Source organism: Capricornis sumatraensis, chromosome 10 (genome assembly GCF_032405125.1).
Source record: "Capricornis sumatraensis isolate serow.1 chromosome 10, serow.2, whole genome shotgun sequence".
In the NCBI taxonomy this organism is placed as follows: Eukaryota; Metazoa; Chordata; class Mammalia; order Artiodactyla; family Bovidae; genus Capricornis; species Capricornis sumatraensis.
This window is the reverse complement of record NC_091078.1, coordinates 48402328-48425200: the sequence shown is the minus strand read 5'-3', so window position 1 is coordinate 48425200 and position 22873 is coordinate 48402328. Positions and strand designations below refer to the sequence as shown.

Genomic DNA, 22873 nt, shown 5'->3' with positions numbered 1-22873 from the left:
GCTGGTTTTAGAAAAGGCAGACAAACCAGAGATCAAATTGCCAACATCCACTGGATCATGGAAAAAGCAAGAAAGTTCCAGAAAAATATCTATTTCTGCTTTATTGACTATGTCAAAGCCTTTGACTGCGTGGATCACAATAAACTGTGGAAAATTCTGAAAGAGATGGGAATACCAGACCACCTGACCTGCCTCTTGAGAAACCTATATGCAGGTCAGGAAGCAACAGTTAGAACTGGACATGGAACAACAGACCAGTTCCAAATAGGAAAAGGAATACGTCAAGGGGGTATATTGTCACCCTGCTTATTTAACTTATATGCAGAATACATCATGAGAAACGCTGGGCTGGAAGAAGCACAAGCTGGAATCAAGATTGCCGGGAGAAATATCAATCACCTCAGATATCCAGATGACACCACCCTTATGGCAGAAAATAAAGAGGAAAAAGCCTCTTGATGAAAGTGAAAGAGGAGAGTGAAAAAGTTGGCTTAAAGCTCAACATTCAGAAAACGAAGATCATGGCATCTGGTCCCATCACTTCATGGGAAATAGATGGGGAAACAGTGGAAACAGTGTCAGACTTTATTTTGGGGAGGCTCCAAAATCACTGCAGATGGTGACTGAAGCCATGAAATTAAAAGACACTTACTTCTTAGAAGGAAAGTTGTGACCAACCTAGATACCATATTGAAAAGCAGAGATATTACTTTGCCAACAAAGATCCATCTAGTCAAGGCTATGGTTTTCCCTGTGGTCATGTATGGATGTAAGAGTTGGACTGTGAAGAAGGCTGAGCGCCGAAGAATTGATGCTTTTGAACTGTGGTGTTGGAGAAGACTCTTGAGAGTCCCTTGGACTGCAAGGAGATCCAACCAGTCCATTCTGAAGGAGATCAGTCCTGGGATTTCTTTGGAGAGAATGATGCTGAAACTCCAGTACTTTGGCCACCTCATGCGAAGAGTTGACTCACTGGAAAAGACTCTGATGCTAGGAGGGATTGGGGGCAGGAGGAAAAGGGGATGACAGACGATGAGATGGCTGGATGGCATCACAGACTTGATGGACGTGAGTGTGAGTGAACTCCGGGAGTTGGTGATGGACCGGGAGGCCTGGCGTGCTGGGGTTCATGGGGTCGCAAAGAGTTGGACACGACTGAGGGACTGAACTGAACTGAACTGAACAGGGCTATATGTATGTCTCGATGCCAGTACCATAATGTTTTAATTCTACAGCTTTGTAATATGTTTTGAGGTCAGCAAATAGCTTTGTTCTTTCTCAAGATTGTTTTGGCTACTTAAGGTCCCTTGGGATTCCATATTAATTTTAAGAGGAATATTTTCCACTTTGGTTTTATTTCTGATAATAGCCATCCTAATAAGTGTGATGCTAATAATTTTATTCCAATTGTCTATTTCCTTAATGTATCTTTTTATTGCTAGTGAGGGGAGCATGTTAAATGGAAGCATCTTCCAGTATTGGGGGCATGTCTCCTAGTTCTGTCCAGTTTTGCTTTGTATGTTCTGAGGCTGATATCCATTATCTGAAGATACAAGTTCCTCTTTTAAATGTGATAGCATTTTAGGACAAGTAAAAAGTAGAAGCATAATTCTCAAGCTAATGTTGAAGAATTTTTCTGGAGTTCCCATCAGAGATATTTTAAATTTACAAGAATGTCAAATGATGGTCTAAGAAAGTAAACATTCTAAAATTATAATCAGGGTCAACTGAATGAAAACTTTATAAAGGAGTAAAGATATCCAATTTCAATGTGTGAGCTGGTAGTGCTTATAGAAGTTGGTGGTAAAACAGGCTGAGCTACATTACAAATGGACTTTTAAAATATGCAAAGGAGTCATTTCAGGAGTTTAAGAGGAGAAAAGTAATGGTAAGATTTATATTTTTAAAAGATCATTTAGCTATCCTGTAAAGAATGACCTGGAAGCTAAAAAGAAAGAATTAGAAGAAACTATTATAACAAACAGATGGGAAACTGTGGCACAGTAGAGACTATGAAACAGATCCAAAAGATGAGATGAAAAGCAAAATCTACACAGTCAGTTGAACAGCCTGACTATAGGATGAGAGGGAAGGAGCTATAAAAGTCAAAGGGAAGGACATAAAATAGCTCTCAAGAGAAAATGACAAAATGTAAGTGAATGAAAAAACACTCATTTTGTTTCTGGACTTTTAATAATAAATGATTCATAGACAACTGAAAAATCTACAGTAGGAAAGTGTTCTTAATTTTGCAACTATTAAAAAAATCAATGATTTTACTTTTATATCATGGATTGTGAAATGGGTTTGGAAATTTTCCCTCTTTTTTGGTACATAATCTATCTGAAAAAAATAATTATGAAAAATCTATCTTTCTATAGATCTTACTGAAGCTTAAAAATGTCATCCTTTCTCTGTTATTTGGTAGTTTTACAAAAATGTCTTTCCTCTGAAAAACTCACTTTATCTTTCTAATTTTCATACTGTATATGTGCAAGTCACAAAACAGAATTATTTCTTCCTCTCTTTCCAGTTTAAAAAAGGGAAAGAAAATTATTTTCTTCATAGACACTTAAAAAAACTGTCATGACAAAACTCAAAGGGAGGGAATTTCTTGTCATGTTAAATTCTCACAGGTCTTGTCTATGTGACTGATTTCTCTGTGATAAATTAAAAAGCTACTTTGCCTGTTTCATCTCAGTGCCTAAAACAATGACACACAGCATGCTGTGAATAAATATTTGTTAAGTATTGAATGGGCTTCCCTGGTGGCTCAGATGATAAAGAACTTGCCTCCAAAAATTTGCCTGCAATTCAGAAGACCAGGTTCAATCCCTGGGTCAGGAAGATCCCCTGGAGAAGGAAATGGCTACTCACTCCAGTGTTCCTGCATGGAGAATTCCATGGACAGAGGAGCCTGGGGGGCTATAGTCCATGGGTCACAAAGAGTCGGATATGACTGAGTGACTAACACCAAGTACTGAATAAACTAATGAATTCATATCTCAGATAGTAAGAGTCTAAGTCTCAAGCTTCAGAGAAGGGTTGCTCTTACTTCATTTAATAAGCACAGAATTCCCCCTACTGGATCTTTTTTCCTCCTTTGTACAATCTACCTACCCCATCCTGGGGCCTCTGCTGCTGTTCTCCTGTTAGCTCTTCTCGTATTTCTTCTCCCTACTTCTTACATCATAGACTTCCTAAGATTATTAAATTTTTCTTCACCTACATATGTTTCCAAGAAAAAGTCACTGCATTTATAATTATGACATTCATGTTTATTTTTTTAAAATGAAAGCTGTCAGAAGCTAATTCCTCCTGATTATAAAGCACTTCAGGTCAAAAAGTTATTATGAAGTACACACTGTCTGTTCAGAACAAGGCTAGCTGCTAGAGACAGAAGGATATATCTTTTTTTATAAATAGAATGTAATTGCCATAATCATTTGATATCTATTATCAACCCATTTGAAAAGCACATGAACAAGATCTCCTTCTACAGTTAGGAAATTGATCTTGTTCCTTTTCTCCTTGAGTTCATATTTTTGTATCACTTCCCCAACATAAGCTTATCCCAACACATTTCAGTGCTTGCAAATACTTTAAATTAGTCATATTTCCCTACATAAAACAGTATATTTAAAAATTCCTGAGAACATAAATTTAAGAACTGTCATCAGGATTGTTATATTAACTTACTAGAGCAGTACTTATCAAATGAGAAACAGTTCAAATTATGATCATTATAAAATATCCTAAGTCAGCTTTTATTGGACATGCATCTCATTTAAAATTGGATAGCTCCTCCTCCCTCCAATGAAGTCATTCATTTCAGAATCATATTATTTGTTGCTAAAGAGAAACAGGGTTCAAGCTGATCCTAGTCTGACATTTTGTATTCTTCCATTCCGAATATTTAGAAGCAGAAGGATTCCTGGTTATATCAATAATCACTCTTCTGAACTACTAAACTATGGACCAAAAATCACATAGGAATATGCCATAAAATTATTCTTAATCAGCAGACAACTGTGTCCTTTGGTAACATTTTTGAAAACCACTGGAAATTACTATTCTTAGGAAACAATTAGCTATCCAGTTATTAGAATCATTTACTTTCTAAACAGATTTAGGTCAGATTAAAGGTACTACTTTAATTGTAGACTGGGAGAGGGACAGTTACTGAAAAGGAAAGGGGAGAGGTGTCCGAGCTCAGGCACAGTCGGACGCAGATCAATTTTCGGGAAGAAACATGCAAGTTAACAACCTGAAAATTAATACCCTTAAAGCTATCATGTGGGCTTCCCTGGTGGCTCAGACGGTAAAGAACCTGCCTGCAATGCAGGAGGCATGGGTTCGATCCCTGGGTTGGGGAAGATCCCCTGGAGGGCATGGCAACCCTCTCCAGTATTCTTGCCTGGAGAATCCCCATGGACAGAGGAGCCTGGTGGGCTACAGTCCATGGGGTGACAAAGAGTTAGACATGACTGAATGACTAAGCACATAACCCCCTGAAAGCCGTCATGTACTTTACAAGGTTAAGGGTCTGGGTTACATGATGCCCAGTCTGAGGAATGCTGTTTCAGGGATACACACAGTCTCAGATACACACAGTGTAACAGAAGTCATGAACATTGATTCTGAGGGGAGGTCTGGGGTGGGGGATGGGGGCGCGGCGCAGGGTGAGTGATGAGATATGGGAAGAAAGAGGCAAAACAGACTATGTAGGCCCAGACACCAGATTTTTCATATTTGGTAGTATCTTTGAATCTGCTTTGTATCTCTGCCACTGAAACCATTCCCTTACCCTAGGGCTCTAGACGTGAACATGTGATGGATGTGGGGGATGGGAAGAAAAAATGGTTTTAAGACAATACTGATGAAATGACACTGAAGCTGATATATGAAGAGACACTGCAATTTCAGCTTATAGGTTCTGACATCTTAATTCCATTCTGCTAACACTGAAGAGCCACACATACACAACAGTCACAAAACACAGGGCAGAGACACAGTAAACATGATCCCTAGGATGGTATGGTTTTAATAATACAAAATTTCAATCACTAACCCAAAATACACTTTATATTTTTTTCTTAAAAGACACATTCGCTTCCCTCTAACAGTATCTACTCTGCACAGCTTAGAAATATATACCTCCCATTAAAAAAGAACAAAATATGACAGCACTATTTTCTTTACTGTTTTAACATATTGCCTAACTAAACAAAAGATCTGAAGTACCTCTAAAGACTCAAGATTGTTTAAAAACGAGAGAAGTAGGCTGAGCCACAGTCAGGAGTTGTGCCAAGGGCCGTATTTTTTGTTCAGATATGGCTCTGAAATCCATTTTACCCCAGGGCAAACGGAACCTCGCCGAAGCTAGTCCTCACTCGGGGGCTTTCAAGGGCAACTCCTGATGGAGAACATCAGGACCTTGGCGAGATAACGGGAAGAGGTGGGGAAAGTTGGGGGAGAATCTCTTGGGATACCTGTTTTCATTTACCACAGCCTGTAAACAAGACCTTTGAAAAAGTGACTTGTGTCCAGAGTGTGGAACTCAGTTCAAAATGGCCATTTTGTAACAAGTATGTTTATAAACGCTTCGGAGGTAGCGTTTCCTAGGTATTCGATCCCTAGGTCATCAAGATTCCCCGCAGAAGGAAAGAGCGACCCGCTCCAATATTCTTGCCTGGAAAATTCCAAGGACAGAGGAGTCTGGTGGGCTACCGTCCGTGGGGGTCGCAAAGACTCGGACACGACTAAGCGACGGAGCACACGTGTCCATGTTGTACAAACAAACAACCCTAGCCCAGCAGGGTACATCCCGAAGTTAACAGCTTCCTCACTGTTAATAAGAGCCGCGTGCCCAACAATTAGGGTATCCGGAGCAACACCCCGAAACCAGGCGCGGTGTTAAAAACTCCTCAACAGGAGCGCACTGCTACAGGTTCCTCGTTCCGGGCCAGGGCGAGGCGAGCGCCGGAAACCCCAAAGAGCGTTACCCTGCGGAGCCCACACACGACACGACGCTCGGGGACCCCCAAGCGGACGCTCAAGGAAACACACGACGCAGAAGGCTGCCAACGGCCCAACCGCGGTCGCCGCAGCTAGAGTCTTACCCGACAGCGCCTCCGCTTCCCGCGTCGCCTCGCCCACCCCGCCGCAGAGACTCACGGGACGCGCGGCCGCGGCGGCCCCGCCCACCCCGCCGCGGACGCTCATGGGACACGTAGTACACCGCCCCCTCCGACCCCGCCCCGGCACCGGCTTAGCGAACGCCCTCGGTGCTCCCTCGGGCCTGACTTCCGGTTTGCCCGCTTCGCCCTGGCTCCGAGCTGCGGACAACCCGGAGGCCGCGTTTCCGGCGCGCGGCGCCCGCCCTCCCGCCGGCCCTTTTGCGGCGTTTCCCCTGCGCGGCGCGCCGCCCGGGCGGGCGCTGACGAGGCCGGGTAACCGGTCTTCTTCGGCAGCGGCTCGGCACTCGGCCTCGGCTCGGCCCACCTTCCAGAGCCTCCGGGCCGCAGTCCACTAGCCGGCCGCGCAGGCCCCGGCACCGCCGAGGCAGGAGAAATGGGAGTCCCTCCGCGGCGTTCCCGGAGCAGCTGCATTCGTCAGGGAAGCGGCTGTGTCTTCGAGGAAACCGGAAGCCCGCGGTGACCCCTGGCGACCCGGTTTGTTTTCGGTCCATTTCCAAACACGGGAATCGAAACTCGGCGGCCCTGGGGGCGGCCCCACGGAGCCTGTGTTCTGGGTGAGTAGCCGCTTTGGTCCTGCAGAGGGTGCGGATGGTGGGACCACCCTCCGCTGTCGGCGCTTATGGAAAGAGACGGGTCGTTTCTCCAAACGTTGGCGGGGGTACCCAGCCGCTGGGCATCTCGGGTGCCCACCAGGGATGCCCAGCTGGCATCCTGAATCTCGTCCCCTCGCGAGCCGGGCCAGGCCCGCTTGGTTCTCGCCTCTCCCGAGTATTGGTCTTTCTGCCGGTTCTCTGCTGACAGGGGCCCCTTCAGTTTTATGTCATACGGCGACACCGCATTCAAATTGGAAACCAAAGAGGAGGACGTGTGGCTTGGATGGTCTTGCCTTGGCGATGTACATTACATTACTCAGGACTAAGAAAGAGTCCGTAGTCGTTGGTTCTCCAGTGTCTAACCTATATACCCAGGATGGTTTTCCATCATTTGTTGAGTGACTGCCACATGCCAGGTAGATTGAGTCCCTCATCCCTACCGACAGGGAACTCAGATACTCGAAAGTGAAAGAGAATACAGAAACTGAAATACAGATGAAAACCGATTGGTCCAGCATGTGTTAGAGATACGCTGAGATGATCAAAGTCTGTGACCTACTAGTACTGAAATTGATCCATGCCTCTTAAACCTAAAAGACGTTTGCCTTTTTATGTTTTGGAGTTTTAAATTGGCTTGAACAATAGCTCAAGGCATGGTTTACGTTCCATTTCTCTAGAGTTGTCATATCTAATTCGCCAGCCTGTGGGGGAATGGGGCATCCTTCCCAGGTTTGTTAAATTTTATTGCGATGTTGTTTGTAAAATGGGAAGTTGTAAACAAAGGTAAGGTTTTAATGTTAAAGAGACATAGTGAAATGGGAAATGCACCGGATTAAGTGAGAACATTAACTCAAAATCTGAGTGCTGAATTTTCTACTTACTCACTTGACACTGGGTAAGAAACCAACTCTGTCCATTTTCCCTGTCTCTGAAATGGGAATAATGCTTCCTCTCCAAGGCATCAAAGCAGTTTCCTGGAGTTTGCTGGCTGTAGAGTCAGCTAGCCATTTTTCATTACTGGCTTCTGCTGCTGCTGCTAAGTCACTTCAGTCGTGTCCGACTCTGTGCGACCCCATAGACGGCTGCCCACCAGGCTCCGCCATCCCTGGGATTCTCCAGGCAAGAACACTGGAGTGGGTTGCCATTTCCTTCTCCAGTGCATGAAAGTGAAAAGTGAAGTCGCTCAGTCGTGTCCGACCCTCAGCGACCCCATGGGCTGCAGCCTTCCAGGCTCCTCAGTCCATGGGATTTTCCAGGCAGGACTACTGGAGTGGGGTGCCATTGCCTTCTCCGAGCAAATGAGCTAGTTCCCTTAAAAGTCAAAGCATACTGCCTGACATGCCAACACAGAATGTTGTCATGATTATCAAATAAAATGATGTTATGAAGTACTTTATAATCCTTGAAGTAATGAAATCAGTGAAACAATGTTTTTTCTTTCTTTTGTACATGTATTCTGGATTAAAATACAGTTGTCTTATCACTACGAGAGCATTATGCTCAGTTGCGTTGAGATGTATTATACTTTATGAAAGGAAAGAAAAGAAGTAGATTGCTTTTCACACCTATGTTAACCCAGAAAGAAACTTATGATTCCTTGGCCATACAAACTGATTTCTTAACTAAAGCGGTTATAAAAAATGATACTGGGGTTTTTCCTACTGTATATCTGATGTCGAGAACGTTTTTGGGCTTTCGCTGGATTGTAGGGTCTTTGAGTGCTGAGGTGCATAGATTAAGTGGTGGTGATTGTTTAGGCACTCAGTCGTGTCTGACTCTTTGCCACCCCATCGACTGCAGCATGCCAGGCTTCCCTGTCCTTCACCATCTCCTGGAGCTTGCTCAAACTTATGTCCCTTGAGTCGATGATGCCATCCAATCATCTCATCCTCAGATTGAGTGATAGGATCTTGAAAAAAGGCAGTCAATGATCGCTTCTTTATAAGCTAGTTAGATCATTCCTTCCCTTAATTCTTGCATTAAAAATAGAAAAAGAAGTAAGTATTGGTTTTCCTCTGTAAGACTTAATTCTTGTTCTGTAGTATATTGACTGATCTTATGAACGGATTTTATGAAGTAGGGATAGTCTGGCTTTTGAGAATTAGAAAGATGATGAAAATTCTAGATAAAATTCACTTCAGGAGGCAATGCGAAGTTGAGGAAAGAGCCTATTAAATAGGCCTTGACGCAAACCTTAGCTCTCTTATACTGCCAGGTGATTATAGACAAATTTCCTCACTTCTTTAAGCCTCTGTGTGCTCATTTGTGTGATAATACCTTTCCGGTCAAGTTTGGTGATGACATGACATATTATGTGTAGTATATCTTTTACTCAATTCATAGTAAAACTGAATTCTGTTTTAGGTTGTTATACCATGTTTGGATTAACACTTTGTTTTCACAATACAGAAAGGCAGCATCTGAGTGATATTGTTCAACCCCGGCATTTTCCCACAAATAGTGGGAAAATTTAGATCTGGATAGATAAACTAATCAATAATCAAGGTGCCAGATCTTAGAGTCTGGGCTTCAGAAGCTCAGGCCAGTGTTTTTCCTACCACTGAGTTCTGCCTTGTCCAGATTCTTATTGGGAAAATAAGAATCCATTTTGTGTTGCCTCTCAGAATGTGGTATTAAGAGCACACATTTGGAAGATGGTTTATTTGGGTTCACATTTGACCTTTGCTGCTGATTCTTTGTGAAGGTGTAAGTAAGGTATTTAATTTTTCTAAGATTTGTTTATATATTAGAATAATAGTACCTACTTGAGAAATAGGAAAATGTATATACAGAAGAAACATTGCTCTGTCCTAATATTATTCGACCCCACTAGGGATTGCAGTTCAAGAGACAGTCTTTCAGAAAGCTCTGAGAGGTCAAAGCATAGTTCTATAAGTTTTTGAGACAGAGGATTATATGTCAAATGACATATTACTGACAGTTCACACAGTCCAGATCTAAATGTACAAAGTGAATAAGTGGTCATGGGTCATTGTGGCCTTTTACAAGATTAAGAAGGAAGTTATTTCCTACGGAGTTCTGGTTAATGCAGATCCACAACACACATTAAAGGAAGGGAGGAGGCTCAAAAGGGTAGAAAAAAATTTTATGTTTAAATTTTTCTCATCTTGTCATAAAATATGAATGTTATTTCATCAGTTTCCCCCCCTTGATCATTAATTTTTTGATAGCATTTGGTGATTAAATATTTGGTTCCCTGATGCCAGGGCAGTTGCTTACGTGCCCTGGGTCCATCATGTCCTTTGGTTGTGGGTCTTAATAGCTGATTTTAAGGAGTTGTATCAGTAAGGTGTCTGGCGAGGACTACTGGTCAGTTCCAGTGTGTGATAGGACTTCTGCCCGTTCTGCCTTGTATTTGCATTGTGCATGTTCATTAGTCTGTAGACAACTATCTATGTGATCAAAACTGACAGTAGGAGAACTTTCCTGGCAGTCCAGTGGTTAGTACACTAGTTTCCACTGCAGCATTGGATTCCTGACCAGGAAACCAGGATCCTGCCTACCATGCTACATGGCAAAAAAATTGGAGGGGCGGAAATTGACAATAGAAGTAACAGTGCCAGTAGTAAATGTTTAAGCCAAGATCCTCCTAAAGTAAAGCATTTTCATAGTATGGTTTCTAAACTGGGAACAGATTTGACTCTTCAAATATATTATAAGATGGGTTAACAAATATCTTGGCTAAATGGTCTTACCGTTGGAAAACTGATAGAAACCCCGCTGCTGCTGCTGCTGCTGCTAAGTCACTTCATTCATGTCTGACTCCCATAGATGGCAGCCCACCAGGCTCCTCTGTCCCTGGGATTCTCCAGGCAAGAACACTGGAGTGGGTTGCCATTTCCTTCTCCAATGCATGAAAGTGAAAAGTGAACGTGAAGTCGCTCAGTCATGTCTGACTCTTCACAACCCCATGGACTGCAGCCTACCAGGCTCCTCCGTCCATGGGATTTTCCAGGCAAGAGTACTGGAGAATATAAGCATTAAAGGCAAATTGGGAGGTTTGTTTCCAAAGGCTATCCATAGACGACCTTCAGGCCAGAGGAAACCAATTGTGAGTGTTCTAACCAACCTGGAGAGAGCTGGGGCCATACACTTGTTCTGTAACTCCATTAAGTTCATTAGGAGCTACCCAGTACTTAGCATCTAGTGGAAAAGAGTGATTATGGCCAGGTTCAGAACAGGTGTCATTAACTGGCCAGGTAAGAAGGTCCCACGTAGTGGCATTAGAAGTAGTGGGTACTATGTATAGTATTAGAGTTACTTCTAAAATAAAATAAGGGCCATCCAGTTAGAGCCTTGGAGAAGGCAATGGCAACCAACTCCAGTACTCTTGCCTGGAAAATCCCATAGACGGAGGAGCCTGGTAGGCTGCAGTCCATGGAGTCGCAAAGAGTCAGACACAACTGAGTGACTTCACTTTCACTTTTCACTTTCATGCATTGGAGAAGGAAATGGCAACCCACTCCAGTGTTCTTGCCTTGTTCTGGCGGAGCCTGGTGGGCTGCCATCTATGGGGTTGCACAGAGTCAGACACGACTGAAGTGACTTAGCAGCAGTTAGAGCCTTGGAGAGGAGAAATCCACGAAGGAAACCTAGGAATATTGGACATAAGTCCACAAACCTATGGTTTGTTTGGCTTGATTTTTGAAACTTGCAAATGATTGAGCCCGAGGAAGAAATGCATTGGGTTTATAAGCAAAAGTGTGAGCAATTGTCAAAGTAATCGTATGCAGGCTTGGTCTGGCTGTTTGGGTCAGCTCTCTACTTCAGGTGTCGTTTTTTCATCCTGGTCTGGTGGTGCTGATCCTAGTTAATCAAAGTCAGGTGTCAGAAACAGGAGTTACAGTTCATTCAGGAGTGGAGGCCTGCTGTGGGCCCTGTCCTGCATAGCTGTAAAGAGTCTTTTGTTGATGTCTTTTCCAGTGTGCATAATCCCTTGGTTGCAAGTCATGGTGAGATCTTCATTCAAAAATAGATTATTGTGATAGGCTTTAGAAACAAACATAGAGTGTTGTTTTAATAATTTGATTCAATTTTACAGTAATATAACGAGAAGCCATCTAAGAAGTGAGTCTTAGACAGTGAATATAAAAAAAAAAACCCTCAATTAACAAAACTAGAATTTAATATCTACTGATGCATTATCTTTTTCTCTGTGAAATTACCTTTGTAACAACCAAATATAGCCAAATTAAGACTTATTGTAGTTAATAAGACTTATTGTATGGTTAATTGACCACATGCTCAGTTGCTCAGTGGTGTCTGACTCTTTGTAACCCCCTGGACTGTAGCCTGTCAGGCTCCTCTGTCCTTGGGATTTCCCAGGCAAGAATACTCGAGTGAATTGCCATTTCATTTGCCAGGGAATTTCCTGACCCAGGGATCGAACGCACCTCTCCTGCAATGTCAGGTGGATTCTTTACCAGCGAGCCACCTGGGGAGCCCAATTGACCACACAGCCTCTTATAAGTAGGCTGTATTGGAACTTTTCGTAAGGAATCTTAGATTAAACCTTCGAAAGGCCTCTCAAGGCCAGATAGGAGAAGGCAATGACACCCCACTCCAGTACTCTTGCCTGGAGAATCCCACGGACAGAGGAGCCTGGTGAGCTGCAGTCCATGGGGTCGCGAAGAGTCGGGCATGACTGAGCGACTTCACTTTCACTTTTCACTTTCACCCATTGGAGAAGGAAATGGCAACCCACTCCAGTGTTCTTGCCTGGAGAATCCCAGGGACGGGGGAGCCTGGTGGGCTGCCATCTATGGGGTCGCACAGAGTCAGACACGACTGAAGCGACTTAGCAACAACAGCAGCAGCAAGGCCAGATAAGTTACACCAAGAGGTTGCCACGGATTCTTCTACAATATCTGTAGATTTGGGTGAATTCCTCTTTGAGGTCCCCGAAATACCTGAGGTTCATGCATCTCTTAGATGGTAGATGGTAGCCTTCTTTACAGAGAAGGCAATGGCACCCCACTCCAGTACTCTTGCCTGGGAAATCCATGGACGGAGGAGCCTGGTAGGCTGCAGCCCGTGGGGTCACTAAGAGTCAGACACGACTGAGTGACTTCACTTTGGCTTTTCTCTTTCATGCATTGGAGAAGGAAATGGCAACCCACTCCAGTATTCTTGCCTGGAGAATCCCAGGGACAGCAGAGCCTGGTGGGCTGATGTCTATGGGGTCGCACAGAGTCGGACACGACTGAAGCGACTTAGCAGCAGCAGCAGCAGCAGCCTTCTTTATTTACCTGATAAACGTGCTGTAAACCTAAGAGTTTCCAGTTCCTGGAGGGATCAGGTAGAGAGAAAAGATGTGGTTGGATGTGTGCTCAGTCGCACACATGTATAAATCTTAATTGTGTTGAATTTTATTTCTGACTTTGCAACTCGATGGACTGTCGCCCGCCAGGCTTCTCTGTCCATGGGATTCTCCAGGCAAGAATACTGGAGTGGGTTGCCATTCCCTTCTGCAGGGGATCTTCCCCAACCCATCGAATCCGGGTCTCCTACACTGCAGGCAGACCCTTCACCATCTGAGCCACCAGATGGAAGGCGGTTCAGGCAGAGGGTGCCTGCGGCAGGCACTCACAGCGGGACAGGCGGGAGCAGTGGCTGCATCAGTCTTTGGCCAGTGTAGCCTGATAGGCTGCAGTCCATGGGGTCGCGAAGAGTCAGACACGACTGAGCGACTTCACTTTTACTTTTCACTTTCTTGCATTGGAGAAGGAAATGGCAACCCAGTCCAGTGTTCTTGCCTGGAGAATCCCAGGGACAGCAGAGCCTGGTGGGCTGCTGTCTGGGGTCGCACAGAGTCGGACACGACTGACGTGGCTTAGCGGCAGCAGTAGCAGTAGCTAGCCCTACAAATATTTTCTCCTGCTATAATTCAGTTTTAGAAATCAGAAAAACTTTTATTTAAATTTTTTATTTTTTAAATTGTGAAAGTATGATAACACATTTATGGGAGATTTGGAAAATACAAAACAAAGTTACATATAGTTCCACTTTATATTACAATTAATTTTTAAGTAACTAAACTAAGATTTTTAGTTGGAATTTCAATGTGAAACTCTCAAAACTTAATAGAATGAGTAGACAGAAAAGTAGAAGGATATAGTAGACCTAAAAAGCCCTATGAACCAATTCAGCATAATTAAGATTTATACAGGTTTTATACAAATTCTGTTCAGGTTCCCAGGAGACACTGCAACATAGCTAGGGACATAAAACAAGGTGCAAAATGTCATCGTCTAAAGATCTGGAAATCATAGTCTGTTCTCTTATCACTTGGAATTATGTTAGAAATGAATATCAAAAGATATTTTAAAATAACCCACATGTTTTCAAGTACAATGTGACATTTTCCAAGAGAGATCTCTGACTTAGCCATGAAAGCCTTGAGAAGGTTAAAAGACTGAACAAACACAGAGGGTGATTGCAGAGAATAAAGTATTTAAATGAGAAATTGATATGAAAGATACTTTAAAAACCTCATGTATGTGGAAATTAGATGTCCACTTTTAAATGATGGATGTATCTAAGAAGCCATAACAAGGAAAACTAGAAAATATTTATAACAATAAAAAGGAAAAGAGAATTTACTAGAAAATATTTATAACAATAAAAAGGAAAAGAGAATTTATCGGAGTTTGTGGCATGCCACTGAAGGTGCTCAGTGCAGCTGAGTGCATTGTGGACTCTTGACTAAGGCGGGAAAGCAATAATGGACACGAGCATAAAGTTGTGTGGGGTTTGAATAGAATCTGTACTTTAGTTAATAGTCATTTGGTTTTTTTTAATGATGTAGTATTTCCTGATATTCTCAGAATTGGATTAGAAGTTTCAAGCCTCATTCAAATAGTTTTTTAAAAAATCACTAAAATAATAAGCATTCTAGACTTTTAGCAGTAATACTAGATGCCAGAATAAATGGAATTATTATCAAAGTTTCAAGTGAATATGGTTACAAATCTATCATTCTATTCATACTTGGTCAAACAAGTGAAATCAAAATATCATAAATTTTTTAGTTAAGCAGAAATTCATAAGTTTTCTGAAGTATATATGTTATACTGTATATATAGGTATGTATATAGGTATGCAAAAGCTTTTCTGCTACACTTGATAAAGGCTTGAGAAAGGAGAATAACAAAAAAAAGATGGAGAAATTGGAAAATATAAACTAAATGAAATGGGAGCACTGAATATGAAATACAAAAAGTGAAACACACTGGAAAGAACTAGAAATAAAGATCATCATATAGTCCTGTTGTTTGTAAACATGGCTGCTCATTAGAGTCATACCTAGAGCTTTGGAGGAAAAACAATACCTAGGCACCTGTATTTTTCAAAAAATTCCAAGATTATGCTAATGTGCATCCAGATTTTAAAAAGTGATTATAGGTTTTTCTATTAAATGGTAGCTTTTGTGATACAGAATTCTATTATTTTCTGTTGACCAATCACGATACAGTGGTATTAAAATGAACAATATATAATCACAATAGTAAAAGATGTTTATCAGTTTTCACAAAAAATAAAATTGCCAACCATAAGTATTAACCTGAGTATAAAATAATTACAATTTGAGGGGTTAAGTAGAGTGATGTAAGTGGAAGTACATACATGCATATATTTTCATCCACACAGCCCAGTGTGTGTCTTTGGTACATTTAATCCATTTACATTTAAGGTAATTATTGACCTATATGATCCTATTACCATTCTCTTAATTGTTTGGAGTTTATTCTTCGCAGGTCTTTTCCTTCTCTTGTGTTTCCTGCCTAGAGAAGTTCCTTTAGCATTTGTTGTAAAGGTTGTTTGGTGGTGCTCAGTTCTCGTTAACTTTTGCTTGTCTGAAAACCTTTTCATTTCTCTGTGAAATCTGAACAAGCATCTTGCTGGGTAAAGCATTCATGGTTTTAAGTTCTTCCCTTTTATCACTTTGAATATATCATGCCATTCCCTTCTGGCTTGAAGAGTGTCTGTTGAGAAATCAGCTGAAAACCTTACGAGAGTTCCGTTGTATGCTGTTTGTTGTTTTTCCCTGTTTCTTCTAAGATTTTATGTTTGTCTATAATTTCTGTCAGTTTGATTACTATGTGAGGTCCTCCTTGGGTTTATCTTGCCTGGAACTCTGTGCTTCCTGAGCTTGGTTGACTTTTTCCTTTCCCATGTTAGAGAAGTTTTCAGCTATTATCTCTTCATATATCTTCTCAGGTCCTTTCTCTCTCTCTCTCCTCCCCTTCTGGGACCCCTATAATGTGAAGGTTGTTGCATTTAATGTTCTCCTGGAGGACTTGTAGGCTGTCTTCATTGGGTTTTTTTCCCCATTCTTTTTTTCAATATTGTATTTCACAGCAGCGGTTTCCACCATTCTGTCTTGCGGGTCACTCACTGTCCTGCTGCCTCAGGTGTTCTGCTGTTGGTCCCTTCTAATGTATTGTTCATCTCTGTTCTTCCATTCTTCTAGGTCTTTGGTAAACATTTCTTGCATCTTCTCCTTTCTTTTTCTGAGACCCTGGGTCATCTTCACTATTGTTATTTGGAATTCTTTTTCTGGAAGGTTGCCTAGCTCCACTTCATTTAGTTCTTTTTGTGGAAGTTTGTCCTGTTCTTTCTTCTGGGAGTTAACCCTCTGCCTTTTCATTTCAGTTATTCTGTGGTTGTAGTGTTCAGTCTGGAACCTGTGGGACTACAGGTCTTCTTGCTTCTTCTGTCTGCCCCCTGGTGGATGAGGCTGATGGGAGGGCCTGCTGGGGAAATCTGGGCACGCTTATAGCATGTTGAAAAGCAGAGACATTACTTTGCCAACAAAGGTCCGTCTAGCCAAGGCTATGGTTTTGCCAGTGGTCATGTATGGATGTGAGAGCTGGACTGTGAAGAAAGCTGAGTGCCGAGAAATTGATGCTTTGGAACTGTGGTGTTGGAGAAGACTCTTGAGAGTCTCTTGGACTGCAAGGAGATCCAACCAGTCCATTCTAAAGGAGATCAGTCCTGGGTGTTCTTTGGAAGGACTGATGCTAAAGCTGAAACTCCAATACTTTGGCCACCTCATGTGAAGAGTTGACTCATTGGAGAAGACTCTGATGCTGGGAGGGATTGGGGGCAGGAGGAGAGGGGGACGGCAGAGGATGAGATGGCTGGATGGCATCACTGACGCAATGGACGTGAGTCTGAGTGAACTCCGGGAGTTGGTGATGGACAGGGAGGCCTGGTGTGCTGCGATTCATGGGGTCGCAAAGAGTCGGACATGACTGAGTGACTGAACTGAACTGATGCTCTGTGAAACCTTAATCCAGGATCTGCTGATGGGTGGGGCTGTGCTCCCTCCTGTTGGTTGTTCAGCCTGAGGTGATGAGCTCTATGATAGGCTCGGTGGTGATCTCCAAGAGGTCTCACTTGCCAAGGGGCACCTCCTGGGACTGCTGCTGCCAGTTCCCCTGTCCCTGTGGCAGGCACTGCTGACTCACACCTTCACAAGAGACCCTCCAACACTAGCAGGTAGGTCTGGTTCAGTCTCCTTCCCCCTGGGTCCTGCTGCATGCAAGATTTTGTTTGTGCCCTCCAAGAGTGGAGTGTCTGTTTCCACCTGGCCTTTGGAAGTCATGAAATCAAATCCTGCTGGCCTTCAAAGTCAAATTCCCTGAGATTCCGAGTCCCTGTTGACTAAAAAGATGCAAAGCATGAGAGTTCCGAGGTAAGTTGTAATTGGGGCAGAGTGAGGACTACAGCCCGGGAGACAGCACCTCAGGTAGCTCTGAGAAAGTTAGAGGCAGTGGAGGAAAGTCAATATAGAAGATTTTGGTGAAAGGGGAGCTCAGTGCAATCAGCCCTCACTTTATATAAGGAGCTAATGTCACCACAAAGGGATTGAGTGCTTTTCTAGATATGAAGAGATATAAGGATCCCTTGGGATCATGAAGTAAGTTCCTGAAAATAAGTATCTAAAGACCTGTTATACCAGTTTACCTGGAGCGCAGAGGGCCCCACTCTCCACCCTGAATTCAAGGGGTGTCACAGGCCAGCAGCTGCAGCAGCACAGGCTTCAGCCTCCACAGAGGCAGATGCCAGATGCCCTTGTTGTTGCTCACTCGCTGGAAAATGCTCTTGGCAAGTGCCAGGTTGTGGTGGACGTTCCTTTGCTGGATCCCCAGGCTAGGGAGCCTGACGCAGGGCTCCAGATCTTTCTAAGAGTGGGAGAACTTCTTTGGTATTATTGTTTTCCAGTTTGTAGGTCACCCATCTGGCAAGTGTGGAATTGGATTTTATCCTGATTGTGCCCCACACCCCCTCCCCCGGCCACTGTCTTGTTGTGGCTTCTCCTTTGTCTTTGGACACGGGGTGTCGTTCTTTGGTGGGTTCCAGTGTCAGTCTGTTGATGGTTGTTCAGCTGCTAATTGTGATTTCGGTGCTTTTGGAGGAGAAGATGAGCACACGTCCTTCTGCTGCACCATCTTAATTTGATCTCTCTAGAAATGAGAATAACTCTTACCACCCTTGTTTCTAGTAGACCTTGCAGGCAGGGTTCCAGGCAACAAACTGACAAGGTAAGAATTAACCTTCTGCTGGCCTCTCTAACTGTGCGTGCAAAGATCAGGTTTGGAATGCCAAAAAAGAGCCCCATCTTGGCTGTTACGGCCAGGATTCCTTTATTTCCTAATTAAGGAAGCCCTTGTAAGCGTGTCTAAACCCAGCTGTATTCCCATAGATGGCAGTCTGTCTAGGAGCTGTTTGGTCTTTAAGGCGAAGTTTCCCATTATCAGTTTGGTACTTTAGTGCAGATATGAGACATGCTCTGAACAGCTCTGTAAAGATGGGACTGTGGATGAGACATGTGCTGTTTATCCTTGGACCAGTTCCACTCTTAACATTTCTCGGTTTTTCTCTCCTGCAGTGTATCCTCTGAGAGTGCTCAGGGTGAAACAGGTCTTTGTGGGGCTCCCGGGCAGGAAGGCTTTCTTAACTCCAGCCTTTGCTGTGAGTCCCAAAGGGCAGATTCTGAACTGTTGCTAATGCAATGATCCCGGAAGGGAATGGATTTAAAGACAGGGGATGGGCAACCAAGAAATAGTAGTGCAGGCTTGGAGCAGGGTCCTGGTTCCACCTCAGGGGCACAGTAACAGTGTCTTTAAGTTCTTTAAGATGGCAGCATTCTTCATACCAGAGAAAGGCCACCTGAGTCTGCATTAAAGAGAATCTCAGCAAGATTGCCTGAGACCAGATTAGTGGACTACAGGCCCTGCACACTCCCTAATCTTACCAGCAGCTCTGCCCTTGAACCAAGTGCCTCCTTAAATCCTCGGTTGGAGACAGTTTTCAGGGCAGGAGCCTCCTGTGCCCTTTTCCCTGACAAAGCAGTGAAGCTGTTCTGTTCTGTTGGGTTGGCCGAGAGGTTCCTTTAGATTTTCCTGTAAGAGGCTGTGGAAAAAACCCAAACTTACTCTTTGGCTGACCCCATTCTTCACCCAAAACCCTGTCTCCGAGATTTGATTTGGCACCAGTTCACAGAGGCCAAGTTTTTGGCATCGAGCACAAGACGAAGGGACTGTGCAGGGTGCACCCTTGGAAGAGCTGTACTTACTTAATGGTTGTGGTGGGTTACCTCGTAGGGCTGCAGCGTCATGAGGGTTGGTCCTCAGATACTTCTACTAGGTTCTTAGGAGCAGGCGACCCTTCTTCTTCAGAGCGGGATTAATTCATTCTCTCACTAGCAAAAGTTCGGTCAGACCATATATTGACTTGTTTTTAAAATTTAAATCTGACAAAAACCGTAAGTCCCCTGCCTAGGAAATTCACGGTCATCCTTCAGACTTAATAAGGTAAAGCACCTTGAATAAAATTTTTAAGATCATCACTTAAAAGTAATGAAACCCATATATCAGGAGAACTCACCAGAACACCTGAGCTGGTGGGGCTCAGGGAGCCTATGCTGGTTCTGAGCACTGGTTCAAGGTAGACTCGCTGGTGGTAAGATATGCATGTCAATGAAAAGATGAGCAAGTCTATCTGAGAAAGAAATGGAAAATGTTATTTGAGCCAACTTGGAGTTTGTACCGGGAGACATTCTTTCAGAACGTTTTGAGGACTGCTCCACCTATTAGAGGTCAGAGTATGATCACGTTTTTGAAACAAAAGGTTATACTTTAAGTGATGTATTATTGACAGTTTATATACAGTCTAAGGAAAAGGCAGTGGCACCCCACTCCAGTACTCTTGCCTGGAAAATCCCATGGACAGAGGAGCCTGGTAGGCTGCAGTCCATGGGGTTGCACAGAGTTGGACACGACTGAAGCGACTTAGCAGCAGCATACAGCCTAAATCTGCAGATGCCAAGTGAGTGGTAGGTCGTGGGTCATGGGGGCCCCTAGGAACATTCAGGAAGGACGTTCTCTCCTAAGAGGCCTGGCTAATACACATGCACAGGGAAGGGAGGCGATCTGGAGAGGCTGAAGAAACGTTCATGTGCAAACTTTCCTTGTCTTGCCTTAACACCTTCCAGGTTTCTCTGGCTGATCTAGGGATTAAATTGACACGAGGTAGTTTAACAGGAGAAAATCAAACAAAAATTTAATAACACATGTATACACGGGAGAGACCCAGGAGAACTGAGTAACTCGACAGAGTACCCAAAGCCCTCACCGAGAGAGGACGGGCAAAGAGAGAGGCCAGCAGCCTTAGGGATGGAGATTTCCCACATAAATGTGAATGCTTCTTACTAAAGGGTAACTACTACTTGGTTTTCATAGTTCTTCCCCCGCTTCTGCAGTTTCTTAGGAATGACCAAAGAGATGTACTTTGGTGACAAATTCTGCTTTCCTAGTATGGGGAAACACTTGTACGTGGCATATGGTTAGCGATCAATAAATAGTAAATATTAGAGTGATTAAATATGACAGGATAATCATATCTTTCTGGAAAAAAGACTAATCTGTCAGAAGATAATTCTGTTTTTTCTAGTCTCTCACCTCATTATATATAGCATATCTCAACTGAGGATCCTCTTGGTGTTGACTGTAGTCAAGACTGAAAGTCAAGGTCTCCTGAAATAATTCTGAAGAGTAATGCTTGCATTTTTTCCCTTTATGTCTCTCCTGTAGTCTTTAGAAACTACTGCTCTCTTTTCTGCCGCCGCCTCTGGCAGGTTGTCTCCATCTTTCTCCGTTAACATTGGCGATGCTGTGATTTGTACCAATTGCACGTGCAGTCACTCAGATGACCAAAGTATATTTCACACGTACATTTGGTCTTCATCCATGGTTCTGTGACTCATGGGAGCATCTTTTGTCCTAATGTTTGGTCTCCTTATGCAGAGCAGACCTTCCCCCTTGCCTGGATTTATGTTAGTGAGGTGACCTTTGGAAACCACCTAACGATGGGGGCTGTTTGCCAGAGGATCTCACCAGCTGATTAGCAGATTAGCACTTTTAGTCCCCCTGACCTGGGCTATTGAGGTGGGTGTCAGAGAGGCTGAGTCACTTTCCAGTGATTCAGTCAGTCATGCTTATGTAATGAGGCCTCTATTAAAAACCTAAAGACGAGAGGGTCAGAGAGCTTCCAGGTGGGTGAACCAGAATGTTTTCAGTGCCCGGTGCTGGCCGCCGACTCTACAAGGGCAGAAGCTCCTTTGTTCAGCACCTCACCCTGTCTGTCTCTATAGCTGCTGTTGGGCCATATCTTTAATAGTAACCAAGTGAGTAAACAGGTTTGAGTAATAGTAATCAACTGAGTAAACGGGTTTGAGTAATAGTAATCAAGTGAGTAAACGGGTTTGAGTAATAGTAAAATATAAGAAGGTCATGAGAACCTCTGCTTTATAGCCAGTTGGTCAGATGCACAAGTAACAGTCTGGACTTGGTGATTGGCATCCTGAACTGGAGGGAACCATTGGAACCTCTGGTTTGCAGCTGGTCCCTCAGAAGTACAGGTAGCAACCTGGGCTTGCCATTGGCTTCTGAAGTGGGGGCAGGGGCCATGGGGCTGAGCCCTTTCCCTGAGGAATCTGATGCCGTGTCCAGTAAACAGTGTCTGAGTTGAGTTGTGGGGCCCCCAGCTGGTGTCCAGAGCACTGGCAGTTGGTGGTGTGGAGATGCCGCCGCCTCCACATTGGAACTGGGTGACCCAAGCTCCTTTTAATCATTCTTGGGAGTTTCATTGTTTAATACCACAGAGTATATTCCTTAAATTGGAATGAAACTTAAAATTACGAGGACTGATGACTGACAATCCAGCTTAACAATTTTTACTCCAACATTCTGATTTGCACAGACCTGTATTAGAGGCTGGCGATAAGTAATTTTGAAGAGAACCCCAAATGATTCTAAGGTAGTTGTCCATTCGTCACTTTGCAAAACACTACTCTAGGTCAGCTCAGTTTGTTTAGAATATTCTTATACAAGACAGTCTTTTTTGTTGATCTTTCTTATCTTTGATAATGATATCCTGCTCATGGCACTCACTTTTTAAAGATGAAAATAAACACAGGTTTGTTATTTTAAGATAATTTAAGTTAATGGTAAATAAACTTAGATTACAGTATACGGTAAAATTTGACAAATGTTAAAGCTGCCTTAGTCTAGTTTAAGTTTATAATAGCCAGTTAGGCTTTTACCCTTTATCCAGAAAATCAGATTTTCCCAGGCCAATACTTTGGATATTTGTGAATATCACAAGTGCTTTTTACATCACAAAGAACATAAAACTGAATCTGACTTTACTGTGAGTGGACTGCTGAAGCTCTCTTTTACTTCTCTGTTGCAGTGAGTTCTAGGAAGGGTGCTTGCATAAGCAATAAAGCCAAAGGTCACACATGGCCTATTTTGTTACTTCGCAAGCAGTTTTCCTTTCAGTATGGGGATAAATACAGTGGGATAGCTGCCTTGTATTATTTGGTGTCTTTCTAAGATCTCATTTTTCCCTGGCCCTGCAGCTTTTACTCTCTAGAAATTGGGTGTGTATGGAGTCACACTATAAGCGTTAATGTTTCTAATACTTACTTGATCTTATATTTATTTTTGCAAGGATAGGAATCAAATCTTTCATTTTCATTCATAATAAATT

General features: G+C 43.2%; 2 protein-coding genes across 2 annotated transcripts in view; one reads left to right on the top strand and one right to left on the bottom strand.

Annotated features, from left to right (window-relative positions):
- Positions 1–6225, bottom strand: part of ZCWPW2 (zinc finger CW-type and PWWP domain containing 2) — a 141400-nt gene extending 135175 nt beyond the window's left edge. The window contains exons 1-2 of the mRNA XM_068983091.1: positions 6123–6225; positions 5356–5416 (exon numbers count right to left, since the gene is read on the bottom strand). Of these exons, the coding sequence (XP_068839192.1) occupies positions 5356–5416; positions 6123–6225 (164 nt within the window). The remainder of the gene's footprint in view (positions 1–5355; positions 5417–6122) is intronic.
- Positions 6226–6423: 198 nt separating this feature from the next.
- The window catches only part of AZI2 (5-azacytidine induced 2), a 35264-nt gene continuing 18814 nt past the window's right edge, over positions 6424–22873 (top strand). The window contains exon 1 of the mRNA XM_068982478.1: positions 6424–6754. The gene's annotated coding sequence lies outside the window, so the exon portion shown is untranslated. The remainder of the gene's footprint in view (positions 6755–22873) is intronic.